Genomic DNA, 17,749 nt, shown 5'->3' on the forward strand with positions numbered 1-17,749 from the left:
AAAATACAAGATATATCCCTTGTTTTTCAGTCCCTTCGAGCAACTGGTTTTACCCTCTTCAGCTTGTGCCTTCATGACCACACCCTGACCTTAGCCAATTCTTTTATCTCAAATAAGATGCCTTTTGTTTAAATTTTAAAGAATTCTGCCAGATTCAATGACAGCATGTCTGAGATTACAAACTACAGAGTCAAAGGGTCTCAAATATTTTCAGAACCTACTTCTATACTGGTGTTTCTGAGAGAATATTGCAGTAGAAGTCAACAAGTGTCATTTTACAGCTGTGGGCCTGTCACCCTGGCATAGTCTTTGGGCAAACCCATTCCCAGTCAAGGCAGACAGACTTCTCTTACCTTCCTCGCACCTTTATGTCTGAGATGGCGTAAAAGTAACGAGCCAAGTGTAGCTCATCTACAAATATTTCCCCAACGGCTGGTCTCAATAGCCTTATCCTCAGATCTGTGACTGTAAAGAAATCTCTGAGTTTCTTGGTTGTATCCAGCTGTCCATAGAGGGAAGCCATGTTTCGTAGACGAGGTCCAGCAAAAAACGCGAACCTGTCTTTGATTTCGAAGTGGATTATTTTGCTATTTGTTGTATACCCCGTGGAGTATTCTTCTGTGCAAATGATTTCTAAGACCGTGTGCTGTGATAAATCCTTCACAGATTTAGGGTCCATGTGAAAAGCATCTAGGCAGTCTGTGGCATAATATTGATAGGGCTGCCATGTGCGTCCGTAATCGAGAGATTTCTCCAGGATCATTTGGTCTGGACGTCCCGATTCAAAGGTAATAACTATGTTGTCTGTGAGTTCAATGGTTTTGCTCCAAGATAAAGTGATGTTAACCTGGAGAGGTTTGGGGTACTCCTTCCAAGTAGCAGACTGCCAAAATGTGGAGGGGTGTCTTCCTTCAAAATCAAACATCAGCTCAGGAGGGTGTGCCAGCTCAGGGGTACTTGCATCGCACTCGTTGTTGCACATGTAGGGGTTGCCCTATAGAGGAAGAACAGAAGAGGGCGCATTAAAACGCTGCTTTGACACATCTTGCCATATTACCCTTGCTAACAGGCTAGGAAATAAGTCAGCAAACACTTTTATTTGCCCTAACTGGATTATCTTCTACAATAGCTTTAACAAGAGCAATATGATAACTTTCTTGTTTTGTTTCCTTCCATGGACTTAAAAAACGAAAGAAGTTTATCTGTCCCATATGTGTTAGACCCGTAATGTGGTCACAGAGGCACAAAGACACAGGACAGCTGTGTAACAATTCAATTCCTCTGCTTCCTCTTAGATGTCTAATAGAAGCAAGGGAAGCAAGGGACAGAGATGTTGCTTAAGAGCACAGTTATTCAAAAGTCATTTTTGAAGCAAGGATTTAGAATTAGCCACGAACCCTAGACACTACTGTGTCCTGTTTGGGAAAGGATTGCCCCATACCATATTCAGCTTCTCTTGGCTTTGTCTCCAATCCATCATACTTAACTGGGTTTCTGCTTCATAAAGTCTGGTTTTAAAACATTTACTTTATTCACCACAAATCATTAAAATGCGATACACTGTAGGCTCTGGGGCTTGGTCCAAACATCTGCCATCCTAATAGCTAGAGATAAGAGGATTGCTTAGGAAAGTCTTCAGGATGAGGTTATGTTCCAAGTTATCAGGACATGAAAACAACTACCTTTTATCCCCTAGTATCCATGAGTGATCAGTTCCAGGCTCCCCATGGATACCAAAATCTGCAGATGCTGAAGTCCCATTTACAAGATTGTATAGTATTTGCATATTTCCAATACACACCCTCTGACATGCTTGAAATCTTCTCAAGATTACTTGTGATACCTGACACAAGGTAAACAGTTGTTATTCTCTATTGTTCAGGGAATCCGGACAAGAAAGAATCTGTACATGCTCTGTACAGATGCAACCATCATATACCTTACTACAACTCATCTCATATGAAAGAGATGAAGTGAGCATCTCTCAAACTGAGTAAATGGTGGGAGGTTACAGCAGGGTGTGCTTGCACATTACTTATTTTCATGAATTCAACATTGTGCTCACCACATGGCAAATTCAACATTTGCTTTTAGAACTTTCTGAATCTATTTTTTCTTGATATTTTCATTCCATGGTTGGTTGAATCTGTGGACATGGAACCCTTGGATAGGGAGGACAAACTGTACTCGGTGAAGAGGGCCACGCACACTAAACTGCAGTCAATTATGTGTTGTTACTCTGGTCCAGTTCATAGGCAGCTCTCCATGGATGTTAATTTTCATGATACTCCTCTGACAAAAGCTACATCTTGACAACCCTCTCCAGCGAGAAGCTAGAAACAAACCTCCTGTTATAGCACAAGTTATAATCCTGCTTGTGCTACCCTAAGGGCTGTGTTCAGCTTTCATCTGTAGTTCTATGGAGAGCAGCTCCCAGGCTTTTGTTAATTTTGTTTAAAAAATAGTATCATTTGAAGTCCATCATTCAGGTACAGTGGTAGAGACTATCCTTCCTTATCTACAGGGGGTACATTCCAAAACCCCCAGGGTAGTGTACCTAAAACCATAGATAGTACTGAAGTCTCTATGTATGATTTTTCCTTCTCATACTTACCTATGATAAAGTTTAATTCATAAATTAAGCACAGTAAGAAATTAACAATACTGCCTCCTAAGAAAACAGAAAAGTTATAACAATATATTGTAATAAAAATTACATGAATATGTTCTCTCTGAAAATATTTTGTTGCACTATTTCCTCTTGAGATGATGTGGGATGACACAATGCCTACACAATGAGATGAAGTGAAAGAATGGCACAGGCATTGCGACCTGGTGTAGGCTACTTGAACACGAGCACTGCAATGCTGGGGACAGTTGATCTGATAGCTGAGACCACTACTAAGTTACTAATGAGTGAGTGATATATACATTGTGGATACATGAGACAAAAGGATGACTCATGTCCAGAGTGGGATAGAGTAGAAGAGTGAGAGATTTCATCACATTACTCATAATGATACAATTATCTAAAACTAATGAATTATTTACGTCTGGAATTTTGTACAACTGTACTTATCTCCTATCCCGTACTAAGTAATTATGAACATGGATGGGTCAGGGAACTGACCTTCTGATATTGTCCTTAGACGTTTGCTTAGAATTTCAATTAGATTTCTTTTTGACTTTTTCATGAACTGTGAGCTTTTCATCATACCTGTTGGATGTATGAGATGGGTCTCAAATAATGAATTTATACTTTTGATATCGACCCTCAGTTACCTGCTGACTCCCATGAAATAGAAGATGAGCATTGGAGAACTGGTTTGGCCTCCCTAGAGGCAGCTAATACTCTTACTCTCTTTTCCATTAATGCAATTGAATCCTAAAGTTGGCAACAGGTTTGGGAGATGCAAGTATAATTGAGATGAGGCAAGAGAAAGGGGAGAAGGTATATTATTTGAGAACAGAACTGTTTTAAAAATATACTCAAGAAATCAGTGATAATGAAAATGTTTCTGTACTTCTCTCTCGGATTTCAATTCCCTATTCCTGATCCTAGCGTCTGTGGCACTATTTATAGATAGTCCCTTCAAAATGAGCCAAGGGGGGGAGGAGGGGTACGTTTCTGTTCCAGGTGGAATAAATCACCAAATTTATTATTATTTAAACTCTCTTCAGCATACCAGAGAGCCAAATGCAAAGCTCTGCAAACTGGCAAAGGCTTTTTATGGAGGGCTATAAATATTGTGGAATCTGTCAGGATTTATAAATTCTAAATATATGCAAATGTGCATTTTACTTGAAGGGGTCAGATTTACACAAATCACACCTTCATTTGAAATTTACTGAAAAAATACGGTCACTTCAAAAATCTGTCAGCATGCAGCCATCTGTACAATCATTAACTTGGATGCTACCAGCTTCCTTTTGACAAAAGCATCTCCATCCATGGTCAGGTGCATGGGGACAAAGGGAATCAGTGAGTTATCAGACATTTGTATTAAGTTGTGTAGGAAGGCAGTGATTGTTGGTCTTCAACCTAGGTGCACAGAGCTTCTCAGATGGGGACAAGGTGCTGGGACCAAAGAAGGAGGAGGCACACCAGGATGACTCTGGAGATGCATTAACACTAACAAACGTGTCCTAGAAAACAGGCCTGAAGAAGTCCATCTAAAAGTCATTTATTCCTACATTCAATGAAAAGTATTTGCAATATCCACCATGTAGTAAGCACTTACGTTGATTGGCTGCTGTACACATCCCGGGCAATTCCTTTCATCCCCATCTCACAGAAGAGGAAATTAGGCACAGAAAAGTGCTAAGAAATTTTCCCAGGTCACAAAACAAAACATACAAGAAGCAGAGCCAGAACCCTTTCTCCTGCCCTTGCCCTGGTCTGTTCAACACCTGAGTCTATCGAGTTTTAACCCTGTCTTAGAAATAGTAGAGAGAAAGTCTAGGACCAAATGAGTTTGGCACAAACAGCCTAAGATCTGTTCTTAGCCCTAATGAGCATGATCTGAGAGTCTTCAAATTAAGAACTTACCAGCTTCACAAAATATACCTAGTTCACAAACCTACTTGACCATGAAGACCTTTTTTTTTTCAATTGTTTTATTATTCATACGTGCATACAAGGCTTGGGTCATTTCTCCCCGCTGCCCCCACCCCCTGTATGTTGCCTTCTAGGTTAATTTTTTGATCTTACCTTTTCTCTAGTTCCTGGTCCCCTTTTCCTATTGGCCTCAGTTGCTTTTAAGGTATCTGCTTTAGTTTCTCTGCGTTAAGGGCAACAAATGCTAGCTAGTTTTTTAGGTGTCTTACCTATCCTCACCCCTTCCTTGTGTGCTCTCGCTTTTATCATGTGCTCATAGTCCAATCCCCTTGTTGTGTTTGCCCTTGATCTAATGTCCACATATGAGGGAGAACATATGATTTTTGGTCTTTTGGGCCAGGCTAACCTCACTCAGAATGATGTTCTCCAATTCCATCCATTTACCAGCGAATGATAACATTTCATTCTCCATGAAGACTCTTTTTAAGTTTAGTGGCCTGTATTTATATTCTACAGAAATAGTATCCTGGAGTGCGTCCTTTGAGATTCTCTACTTTATATTAATCTTAAAATTGTAAATATGGGGAGACCAGACAGTCTCTCACAACTCAGTTTTAGTCCTTTAATAAAGACATGGCTTCAGAAAACATGCCAGTCCCTGCTTTTTCTCCCTGGGGAAGGGCTTCCCCTTGGGCTCAGCAGGACAGCCAGCTCTAGGGAGAGGTTGGCTTTACTTCAAGTTTTCATGGCTTTACACAAATTTGGTGCTTCAGGCACCAAAGATGAGAGAAAAATTTCATGCGTTCAACAATCGTTTATTGATTGCCTAATATTATGATATTTTAAGCACTTGTCTTGCCTTTTAAGATACAGCAGTAAATAAATCCAAATCTTTGTGTTCTATGGAGCTTCCATCCCAGTTGAAGGAGATACACTAAGCAAGCAATCATGTAATGCTTTATAATGTTATGTAGTGATAACAGCTATGGAGAAAAATAAAGTCAATTAAGGGGGAATGGCATTTGAAGAGGGATGGTGATTGTAATTTTATATTGGGAGGTCAGAGGAGGTCTCCCTGATAACATGACATTTGAGCAGATTAAGAACAATTTGTAATTTACACTGGAGATGATCAGAGGAGGTTGACTCTCAGAATGACAGTTTTCTCCTTCATCTGACTCTACTCTTAGTGATATTTTCAGCAGCAAAACAATTTATTGCGATCGATAGGTAAACAAATCATTTGAAATGAGAATCTACACCAAATGACTGTAGATACCAAAAAAAAAAAAAAAAATCAATTGGACTCTTTTCCTTATTTCGTTGCACTCATCCTCTTTCAGGAGATTAATGATTTGATGGCCATTAGCATAAAAATGGAGAGACAGTGACATTGTGAGAAAATTAGCAAAGGGTGGAAAACAAAGAGGGGAGGACATTCTGTCTTGTGTTTTAGGTGAGAGAAAAAGGAAAAATAGAAGAAAGCGAAGAAGTTAAAAATCTTACCATTCCCAGTAGAGAAAGCTAGAGGAGCGACTACATGCTAAAATATTTAGTATAAATATTTCACATGGATGTAATATGTACTACTGTTGTTATAGAGAATTTTCAGTATGAAAACAATTCTTGTTAAAGGGATTAGATTAATTAAAATTTTCAAGTCTGTTCTAATCCTTTTTAATAACATCAACAATGAAATGTATATAAGAAAAAGCAACTTTTCCCTTCTTATGCAATCAAAGAACACTTCTTGCTGCTAAATCTCACAGATTCAGGCATCAGCAAGTGTAAGTAATTATTTTGTGGCCAGCAGGCAGCTTTAAGTAGATCTTAATTTAAGTACTATGAGCAACAGATCTTTAGCTGATTGTCTATGGACAAAACAGAAAATATTTGTGACTATGTAGATAATATTTACACCACAAAGAGATGCCTAAATAATTAAACAGATAATGCTGTTAAATATTTTTATAACAATAAGAAGATTGCAATGTCTAATTTCATTTAAAATGTTAATATTTTTCCTCTGGGAGAATTGAAGTTACTTATTAATTAGCAATATGTTGCCAAAGTGGAATGTTATTCTTCCTTAATGTGCTTTCAGAATTAGAGGGACAAAAACTGTGAGGCATGTTTTCACTATTTTTAAGGATGGAAGGTATTTGCCTTCTGGTAAGTGACACTTTGAAAGCACACTCTTTTACTTAAGATCTGTTAGACCCCTCAGAATTAAAAAAAACAATCTTATATAATCAGTGTTAATATAAAAGTTGAGATTACTATCATTTTGACCTGTTCTTCCAAGCCTTACCTATTGGCTAAGACTGGCAATGACAGTTGGAAATGAAGGGAGATTTGCTGCTCAACTGTAAGTGACATGACAAATGCATGTACTACCAAGTGATTTTGAGAAACATTTGGGTTCACACTCAAACACATCATGAAAAACAGACAGGGCTGCCTTGCACTCATTTGCATCTGGCTAATCTTTGCTTGCATTATTGACAAGTGACAATCAAACATGACACTTTCTGGGATGGCACTCCTAACCTGTTCCCACTGTGATTCAGGAATAGATATCATTAGGATTTTGCCAATGCAAGCACGTTATAAGGGTGAAGAACTGATAGCAGACACTACTGCTTATTCCTTAGAGAGAGGAGCCATGAGCCTATAACATCCTTTAGCTGCAAAGCTGGACCATAGACTTGGCTAGATGGCTTCCTTTCCTATTTTGTTACATTTCCCTGTAGCCCACCAAGCAGATCAGTTTCTGGGAGGTTGTGGACTGATACCTTTATTATTTTTGGTGGAAGAGCTTTCATTCCCAGCACCTTCTTGGAACTCCCCACTCTGTCCATGTCCTTCTACTCCCAGATTCCTGCTTTATTGTAACATGGAAGACCCTCTACCTTATGGCTTTTCCAAAGACACTGAGAATGCCCCAAGTATGGGAGCCAGTGCTCACAGGTCATGCTGAGCTATTCTTTTTAGATCTGTCAGCTTTGTTATTGGCATTAGGGAGAAGTAGAAGGAATCCAGAACCAGAGGAAGTACAATCCAAGGGACTGGTTGGTGTCTCTTCAGAAGTTTGAAAGCAGAATATCAATACATGCATACTCATAAGGCCTGGTGAACACAGCCATAAAAATAGTCTATATCCTCAGATAGGAAAAGCCCACAGGAGAGAAAGTTTCCAATTGTTCACTGGCCATTAGGACACAAAAAGCAGTGATGTCTACAAACAACAGTTCAGTCTCAGTTTATAACCTGCCTTATTAATCGATATGTTGGGTTCCAATGTGTAGTATGCATATGGTGACATGATAGCCTAAATACATTGGGAATGTCATAGCATTAGATATTCTGAAACTGTTGTAATGGAAGTACCTATCTATTTGTGAGAGCCTGAGTCTCAAATTTTAGTTTGGAAATATGGCCACCCTAAGAAGAGTAGAAGATTTTGTTTTTGTAACTGGAGTTAAAAGGGACTTCTCTATTTCCTAATGGAACCCTTTGTTCATCACAAAGTTTCCTCCCTAGCATAGACACAGGCTTAAGGTCTGATTGAAGTTGTAGCTTGTTGCAGTCTGCTCCCTGACAATACTAATACCTTGTGGACATTTTTACTGAAAAATAAAGACAGGAAAGCTTAACCTTTCTGCAATGGGAATACTGGAAGCCACATGACAGATTATGGGGCATAATTGACACCTGCGTGAATCCTCACAGAGGATTATGTCTAGGATTTTCAAACTGGTGAAGGCCAAAGAGGTCAAGAAGACCACAGTTCTAGGAAGGAGACAAATACATCTTCAAGTCAAAAGCTACACAAATGGATTCCTATATAGCAGTCAGAATCATTGCTTCAGATGTTATGGAGAAGAAATAAATATTAACAGAACCACATGCTAAGCGATGGAAACAGCCAAGATGCCCCACTACTGATGAATGGATTAAGAAAATGTGGTATTTATAAGCAATGGAATTTTACTCAGCCACAAGGAAGAATGAAATCTTATCATTTGCAGATAAATGGGTGGAACAGAGAACATCATCTTAAGTGAAATTAGCCAGGCTCAAAAAGCCAAAAGCTACATGTTCTCCTTCATTTGCAGATTGTAGACCTAAAACAAATGTAGTACTATTATGGGATGGGTCACCTAAGGGGAGGCTGTGCACAAGAGGGATAGGGCACGGGAAAGAAACTGAAAACCTGAACGTGGTTGATGTGCTCACTGTACAGGAACAAATATTGTAATCTTAAAAAACCAGGGCCACCATGGGAAGTGGACTAGGGAGGAGTGAAGAGGACTGGTAGAGATGAACCAATTAGGGTTGTAATACATGAATGCATGGAAACAACTCAACGAAACTCCCTTTGAAGCTATCTTTATCTCAAACAAGCAAAAACACCATGTTTCTCTTTTTATTTTTTGTGTTTTTTCTTCTACAAAATCGGAGAACAGGAGGGTGGATCAGGTTCTGCGCCGGAGGGGATGGAGGGTTTAGTATGAGTGTGTCGGGGGAGGTGGCAGGGAAAGAGATAGGAAGATGAATACTGTGCAAATAATGTGTACACATGTATGTAAATGAAAAAATGATACCTGTTGAAACCTCCAGGAATCAGGAGAGGGAGGATGAAGGAAAGTACTGGAGGGGTCAAATTCAAGTATGATGTATTTGCTGGATTGTAAGAACCTTTGTAAATGCTACAAAGTCCCCCCACGTAGCACAACAATAAAAAATAATAAAATAAAAAGTAAAATGGAATAGGACTGTCTACAGCTCAGCATTGTACTATGGCAACATCATTGTGTGTGGTAAGAAAATCGCTTTTTAAAAATTACTTTCTTAAAAAACCCACGAAGTGTTATCTAGTATATTGCCTTATAGATGGACTTGAAGTAGACAGAAGACAGATGCAAACATGGGGATAGCTGAAAACTGAAGTGGCCTGTCAGCATTGAAGCCAAGCAACTTGAGAGAAATAATGGGAGGTAAAGTATCACGAAAGTGGGAGAGTTCTGAGTCCTGAAAGCATTAGGGGAGAGCATTTGAGCATGTTAAATCCTGAAAGCTCTGACTTGGTGCTTAAAAACTTATTCCTTCTTCTCTCACATGAGAAATCAAGTCCGATTCTCTTTGAAGCCCATTTGGAGAAGGCCACTGGTTTTGAGAGAATATGGAGACCAAAAGCAGCCTTTGCTGAAGTGGTCAATCGGGAGAGGCAGAAGGAGAACTTCCAAATGGGGCATCTCCAAAAGTGACTGCTTTCTGGAGGCTTTCTACCCATCAGAGTATGTTCTCATGCTCCTTATTTCTTTGAAACTCCTCTCTTCCAAATTCATTAGCTTTTTATTGATACTAATAAAACAATGACAAATGGTAAAAAATATTTTGAAGAACACAGAAATTAGAACACAGCAAGAGATTTGCAATTTCATGTGGAGCTTAGGTTATACAGGCAGCAGTCACATGTCTCATACAAGTTATATGAGCTGCTCCCAGGAAGAGTGTCGTGCATCCCTGAGGGTAGTGGAGATACCAACCACACAGAGCAACTTCTGGAGGAATCCATTTTACCTCTTGCTACATAATAAAATGTAAATTTGTGTACAGTAGCTGTTTTATAGAACAAAAGCAAAAGGAATTTATAAGCACTTTTAAGAAAAGATAAAACTAAGAAAGACATTTCATGCTTGAGGCAGATTTGAAGGGTGTGTGTGAAACTGACTGAACAAGAGTGTGAACGAGGACTCCAGGCTCAGTAATGATGTATTCCTTTCTACCACCTTTTTTCCCAGTGTTACTTCAACAAACCACCCTGTGGATGCAGCAAAACTAGTCTTATCAGAATTGAGGATAGTGTGTTTAGCCATCCCAGCATCAAATTCCTAGGCAGAAAAGAAAATGTCACCCCATGGCAATCCAGGTGCTGTTCTCTATACTTGCTACTTCCAGGGGGAAGGGACACTGGAGCACTAGTGCTTTTCTGGAAATGTGCTGATTTTCATAATATGCATCAGAGGCACTTAGGGCATAATTGCAACAGTGACTCCAAAGCTCCAATCATGAGAATAGTGGTAGAGGAATTACAGGGATAAAAGTCTTGATAAAGACCTAGGGTAGCCAATACTCATTCATTTACTAGGCTGAAAGGTGGTGTACACCGCTGCCTGGCAAGCCTGCTGGGAAATAAACGTATGTAACTCATTACATTTTTTAAAATGCACATTTGAGTGGGAGGATTATCGATGATTAAGAGGTTAAAATAAGGGAAAATATTGACCATTGACTTTAAAAAAGAAACCTCTCTTTGTTTTTTGGAGAAGACACACTTTAACATATGCTACGCAGAAACATAATGCCTGTATGGAGAAACAATGAGCTTTCAAAGCTCGCTGGACTATCATTAAATGTTGCATCTTTTTGTTTTTAATTAGTGCATGTAAAGCCATGGAAGAAGGAGCAAGCTTCACTCAAAAGAATTATAAGAGAATCCATGTTAGCAGGAAAAGGCCAGTTACAGCAAGGGGGATAAATGGAAGGGCATTTCCAGGGAAAGGTCAATGGAAAGGATTCATTTTGGGAAGAAAGCTTTCATATCCATAAGTTTTCCTAGCCCTTTCATTAATTTTATTTTTAATTTTTCACCATATATTTCCGCTTCACTTCCATTTGCAAGTTCTTCTTCCTATTTTAGATCCTGAGAACTAAAGTTCACCCATGATTTAATCCTTTGGTCTTTTCCATTCTAACCCTACATGAAGTCTCTTACTGAATTAATTCACATTTGCAGCTTCAACTATCACTCATACTTTGATGGCGCTGAAATTCTGTCTTCGGTTCTGATTTCCCAGGTGAATTTCAGACCCATCTTTTAAATTACTTATTAGACATCAAGTAAATGATCCACAAGAATCTCAAACTCCATATTGAAAAGTTAACTTTTCTCTTTACCTTCCTGAATAATTCAGTCTTAAAGCTATTAGGTAGGCCTGAGGAAGGACTGTTTGACTTCTATAATATCCCTGCACAAAATGTACAATATGAATGTAATCGTAAGAAAATACCAGACAATCCAAGCTGAGGTACCATGCACAGTACCTGCCAGGTGATTCTAAGTTTCTCATGAACAATTGAGGAACAAACAGTTCCAGATTTATGGAGAATGTAGGGATATGACAACTACTGCAACTCAAATGAGATCATTTTGCCAAAAAGGACATTGCTGGGACAACTGGTAAAACTGGACTGGAAGTTGAGGGTTATATAATAGCATTCATATTTATTTCCTGGCTTTGATGATTTAATTTCAATATGTATGAGGTGCTAAAGTGTTAGTAAAGTATGAGGATTAGTTTGACAGCTTACAGTCAAATGGTTCAGAAAAAAAGTTTGTTTATATTATATGCACAACTTTTCTGTAAGTTTTAAAACACTAACCATTATTATTTATCAATAAAAATAAAAAATTTAAATTAATGGAAATATCGATACTAAAAAAGAATTTTTCCATAAAGCAGTAATTAATATATATCACAACAGCATACAAACTTGAAGGTGCACAAAAAAGAAATGCCTGACAAGTCCAGTCCCTGCCCATCCAGAACCTCTGTTTTAATGTACAGAGATGGGCCCAGAAGTCTATATTTAGCATGTACTCTAGATGATTCTGATTCATGTGGCCTCTGGACCACACTTCAATTAAACTGGTATATTTGTTAAGAACCAAGGTTCTGAGTTGGATCTGTTTAGGTTTATAACTACTTAGCTACTGTATAATTCTTGAGAGGCTACTTCACTTCAAAAAAAAAATCTTAATTTCTTCTTCAAATTCCATAAAATAATGTGTAATTCATGCTGTTAATTTGAGATAGAATTCCATAATGCATGTTAACTAGTTGCATCTCCTTGGCAGGTAGTAAGAGCTTGATAATTAGTCATCCATATATTCTTCTTGACTCTGAGCATAACACCAGATTGCTCCATTTCTAATTAGAAAGCCTGAAAGGATCTAATCTTCCTTATATTTAACAAACAAGGTCTACAGATTTAGGCCATTGCCACAGCTTCATTCATACTACCATAGCCTTCTTCCATTCTTTCAAAAAAATATTTTCTCCATCTAATCCCAGCAGGTAGGAGGCAGAAGCAGGAGGATTAAGAGTTCAAGGCCAGTCTGGGTTATATAGTGAGACACTGTTTAAAAAAAATTCCCTCCTTATTTACTGTTAATAGCTAAAATCCTTGCTAGCTATACATCAGACAAAGAACTGATAACCAGAATATACCAGTCAAAAAACTAAACTCCCCCAAAATTAATGAACGGATAACAAAGGAGCAACTGAACTAAACAGAACTTTTTCAAAAGAAGAAGTCCAAATGCATTGCCATAAAGCAAATGCAAATCAGAACCACACTAAGATTCCACCTCACCCCTGTTAGAATAGCCATCATCAAAAACATCACCAATGACATGTGTTGGCGAGGATGTGGGCAAAAAAAGGAAGAACCCTCGTACACTGCTGGAGGGAATGCAAGCTGGTGCAACCACTCTGGAAAAAAATTTGGAGGCTTCTTAAAAATCTAAACATAGACCTGCCATATGATCCAGCAATCCCACTCCTGGGGATATACCCAAAGGAATACAACACAGGTTACTCCAGAGGCACCTGCACATCCATGTTTATTGCAGCACTATTCACAATAGCCAAGTTATGGAAACAACCAAGATGCCCCACTACTGACGAATGGATCAAGAAAATGTGGTATTTATACACAATGGAATTTTACTCAGCCATGAAGAAGAGTGAAATCTTATCATTTGCAAGTAAATGGACGGAACTGGAGAACATCATTCTGAGCGAGGTTAGCCAGACTCAGAAGACCAAAAATCATTGTTCTCCCTCATATGCAGTCTTTAGATCAAGGGCAAATACAGCTATGTTGTAGGACTTGGGTTACATGACAAGGGGAGAACATATATGGGAGGTACAGGGGTTAGATAGAAAACCCAAAGCATGAAAGCATTTGATGTCCCCACTCCAGAGGAACTAATACAGAAACCTTAAAGCAACAGAGGTCAACATGAGAAGGGGATCAGGAACCAGTGTAAAGATCAGTTAGAGATGAATCAAACCTGGGTTGTAACACATTTGTACATGAAAGCAGTGCTAGGAATCTCTCTGTATAGCTGTCTTTATCTCAACTAGGGAGGGGGGAAGAAGGTGGGGGAGAGCGGGGGCAGGAGGGAGAAATGACCCAAACAATGTATGCACATGTGAATAAATGAATTAAAAAAAAAGAACTTGATTTATTCTTGATCAGCTATTGGGAGCTAAATAAAATTGATGAGGAAGCAATAAACGGGATAGTTGTAATCTTACAATGTCCAGGTGAGGAAGTGCCTTAGTAGGGAAAATCCTATTCAAAATGTAAGGTGGAAATGAAAAAGAACTCTGTGGCCCTTGTTTACTGTGTCACAACCTTGGTGGTTAATCACAGAAGTCCTAAAAATTCTACCTAGGTCCAGAGGTTGAATCATCATGAGCTAATGAAACTTACTGCTCAGGGCCACTCAATTACATAAGTTGCCTCTCAGGCACTGTATGTGAGATTCTATTTGTAGTTTAGTATTTATTTATCTAAGGGTGTCCCAAGCTGTATAGGCCCCAGGTGCATAAAGCTAGGTCTTGTCATTATCTGGTATTCAGGGCCTCTCAAATGAAAACAACTCTTCCTTCCTTGGTATTCCTTCTTTTCACTATATTTTATTCCTTTCTATCTTCTAAGATATTCTATTCTTATCTTTTCCCATAGTGAAGTACATTTTTCTCTAAATTTAATTTTCAGTAACTTACTTGCCCAATTTCATTCTTGATACATAATATACCAATGCTTCATTAAAATGAAAATGTATTTTGTTCATATTAACATACTTATAAGTATCTTGGTGTATTAATAATACAATAAAACTATAATATTTGCTTATTTGTAAGGCTAGAGTGGCTGTTAGTCTTCCAGAGCCACCATCATGTACTATAATAAGTTAAATAACAAAAAAATCTGAAGCAACTATTATGCATCAACCATTACGCTCAATTTATAGATTGGTTCGAAATAAGGCTCATTGAACCTTTATCAGCTGCAAATATAGTAGCATGAGAAGATGGAACAAATATATCATTTTGAATTTAGAAAACATATTTTAGAGAGTGCTTTGTGTAGATTATATGAAAATGAAATAACAGAAATAATCTAATTAGCAGACAATCTATGCAAAAGTCTATTGTTAAAGAGTGATAAAAAGAAGAGTCATTACCAAAGATTTAGAGGAGATAGAGTCTTGGCTTTGATCACTAGCTAGAGTTTTTTTTCAATTGAATAGAACACATTCTTTTTTGAGACTGGAGAAGCGATCAATGATCACTGAATACCCTTTATGATGAGGAATTTGAGGAGGGCTTTACATTTGTCATTTCATTTAATCCTCACCATTCCCTAGAAGGCAAGTGTTATTACAATTTTACTGATAAAGAAACAGGTTCAAAATGTCATGGAAGCTAGTCAAGATAAATGATGGAAACAGGTGTTTAAAGATGCAAACAATCTTAATGCTTGGCAGGCCAAGTGTTGGGTTGTTAGAAAGTAGGAGATAAGTTTAAATACACAATAAGATGTTGATTTTAAAGAGCATTGAAAGCTATGTTAAAATCTTTGACTTTGATTTTTTATAGCAGATGTATCATACATGTTTAGCCTTCTTTATCAGTTTTCCAGATTATGTTCTAGAGAAAGCAAATGGTTCAAGTTGAACCTAATATTAGAAGACATCTCATTCAAGTCATGAAGAAGAATTGAAAGCAAGACCACATCATGCCCATATTTGTGGGCATAGAGATAATCCAAGATATCCTATTTTATTCATCTTTGTATCCAGCATAACTCCTAGCATAAGGTAAATAGTAGTAAATGATGAACAAATAAGCAAATGCAAGCACAATGTTTTTTAACATCTTGTTTTTCTGTTTAACAAAATGTGAAAACCCTGTTAGATTAAAGATGCAATTATGTCTTCTAATTCAATTCTCTACTTGCAGTGTGAATTGCTTCTGGAACATCAGGAAAGATGAAGCATGACCATTGCTTCTCAATTTCTTTTGAGAAAAGAAGAAATTCAAATGGCCAGAAAACACATGAAAAAATGCTCACCATCTCTAGCAATAAAGGAAATGCAAATTAAAACCACACTAAGATTCCACCTCACCCCTGTTAGAATAGCCATCATCAGCAACACCACCAACAACAGGTGTTGGCGAGGATGCGGGGAAAAAGGAACCCTCTTACACTGTTGGTGGGAATGTAGACTAGTACAACCACTCTGGAAAAAAATTTGGAGGCTACTTAAAAAGCTGGACATCGATCTACCATTTGATCCAGCAATACCACTCTTGGGGATATACCCAAAAGACTGTTACTCCAGAGGCACCTGCACATCCATGTTTATTGCGGCACTATTCACAATAGCCAAGTTATGGAAACAGCCAAGATGCCCCAGCACTGACGAATGGATTAAGAAAATGTGGTATCTATACACAATGGAATTTTATGCAGCCATGAAGAACGAAATGTTATCATTCGCTGGTAAATGGATGGAATCGGAGAACATCATTCTGAGTGAGGTTAGCCTGGCTCAAAAGACCAAAAATCGTATGTTCTCCCTCATATGTGGACATTAGATCAAGGGCAAACACAACAAGGGGATTGGACTATGAGCACATGATAAAAGCGAGAGCACACAAGGGAGGGGTGAGGATAGGTAAGACACCTAAAAAACTAGCTAGCATTTGTTGCCCTTAACGCAGAGAAACTAAAGCAGATACCTTAAAGCAACTGAGGCCAATAGGAAAAGGAGACCAGGAACTAGAGAAAAGGTTAGATTAAAAAGAATTAACCTAGAAGGTAACACCCACGCACAGGAAATCAATGTGAGTCAATGCCCTGTATAGCTATCCTTATCTCAACCAGCAAAACCCCTTGTTCCTTCCTATTATTGCTTATACTCTCTCTACAACAAAATTAGAGATAAGGGCAAAATAGTTTCTGCTGGGTATTGAGGGGGGGAGCGGGAGGGGGTGGAGTGGGTGGTAAGGGAGGGGGTGGGGGCAGGGGGGAGAAATAAACCAAGCCTTGTATGCACATATGAATAATAAAAGAAAAATGAAAAAAAAAATTTCTTTTGAGAGATACCACCAAGTCTCCAACATTAGTTCATCAGGTCCAAAAAGTCATTTACATAATTTATAAATCAAGAGATTTAAAAAGGGTCCAGAATTGGTCTAGAGCTGGTAACTATTTCCACTGAAGTCTAGGACAGGGACTGGGGTATCCTTATAAATGGGGGTGTCATGGTAACTGCAGTGTAGGATAAAGAAAGGCAGATAGACTGGAGGTAGGAAAACAGCTAGAAACTAGTTTAAACTAACTAGGTAATGAGAATACAGGACTGGACTAAAGTGAACAGCAAGGTGATAGAATATTCAGCAGAAATGAGATTGATTGGAAGTAGAGAACAAAGGCAAAGCAAGAATCAATGATGACATCAAGATGCAATGCTTGAAAGACAGTGAAAACAGTGGTGATAAAGCTTCTATTTGAATCTCCTGTATGACTGGGACTTATTGCTCCATCCCAGTAGCTCTATTTGAGAAACATTAGTTTGACATTCAATGTAACTGGAAAGTACGGAAATGCCACAGAGGTTCAAATTATAATGCACAACCAAACATTCTAAAATTCTCCATCTTCGTTTCTCTCTAAATATCCCATATGCATAATTACTGACCTGCAAATCTTTCCTACCTCACTCAAAACTCCCATTATCTCAGGCTGAGAGCCCAGCTTACACAGGCTCCCTTATGTCTCTTTGTTTCTTCCTCTTTTTTTTTTTAATCTCCTTTTAGTCAGTCTGTCTATTTTATTACAAATCCATCTAGCCCCTTTCATTTCTTCATATAGCTTCCTTACTCATTAGTCTAGTTTATAAAATAAAGGCTTAGGAGCCTAGAGGGCAAAACAGAACCCTCAGAAGTCAATGCAAGAGGCTGTGGATATTCTTAAGCAGATAAATAGACCTAGTGATATTTTTAACAAAAGGCAAGGGCTGAAATTGAAATCCAAGGGAGG

General features: G+C 38.3%; 1 protein-coding gene across 5 annotated transcripts in view; it reads right to left on the minus strand.

Annotated features, from left to right (window-relative positions):
• Positions 1-17,749, minus strand: part of Ntng1 (netrin G1) — a 321,200-nt gene that overhangs the window by 145,332 nt on the left and 158,119 nt on the right. For all 5 annotated transcript variants that reach the window (XM_074050873.1, XM_074050871.1, XM_074050872.1 and 2 more), the window contains exon 3: positions 354-994. In XM_074050873.1, coding sequence (XP_073906974.1) covers positions 354-994 — 641 coding nt within the window. The remainder of the gene's footprint in view (positions 1-353; positions 995-17,749) is intronic.

This window comes from Castor canadensis, chromosome 12, assembly GCF_047511655.1.
Source record: "Castor canadensis chromosome 12, mCasCan1.hap1v2, whole genome shotgun sequence".
Lineage (NCBI taxonomy): Eukaryota > Metazoa > Chordata > Mammalia > Rodentia > Castoridae > Castor > Castor canadensis.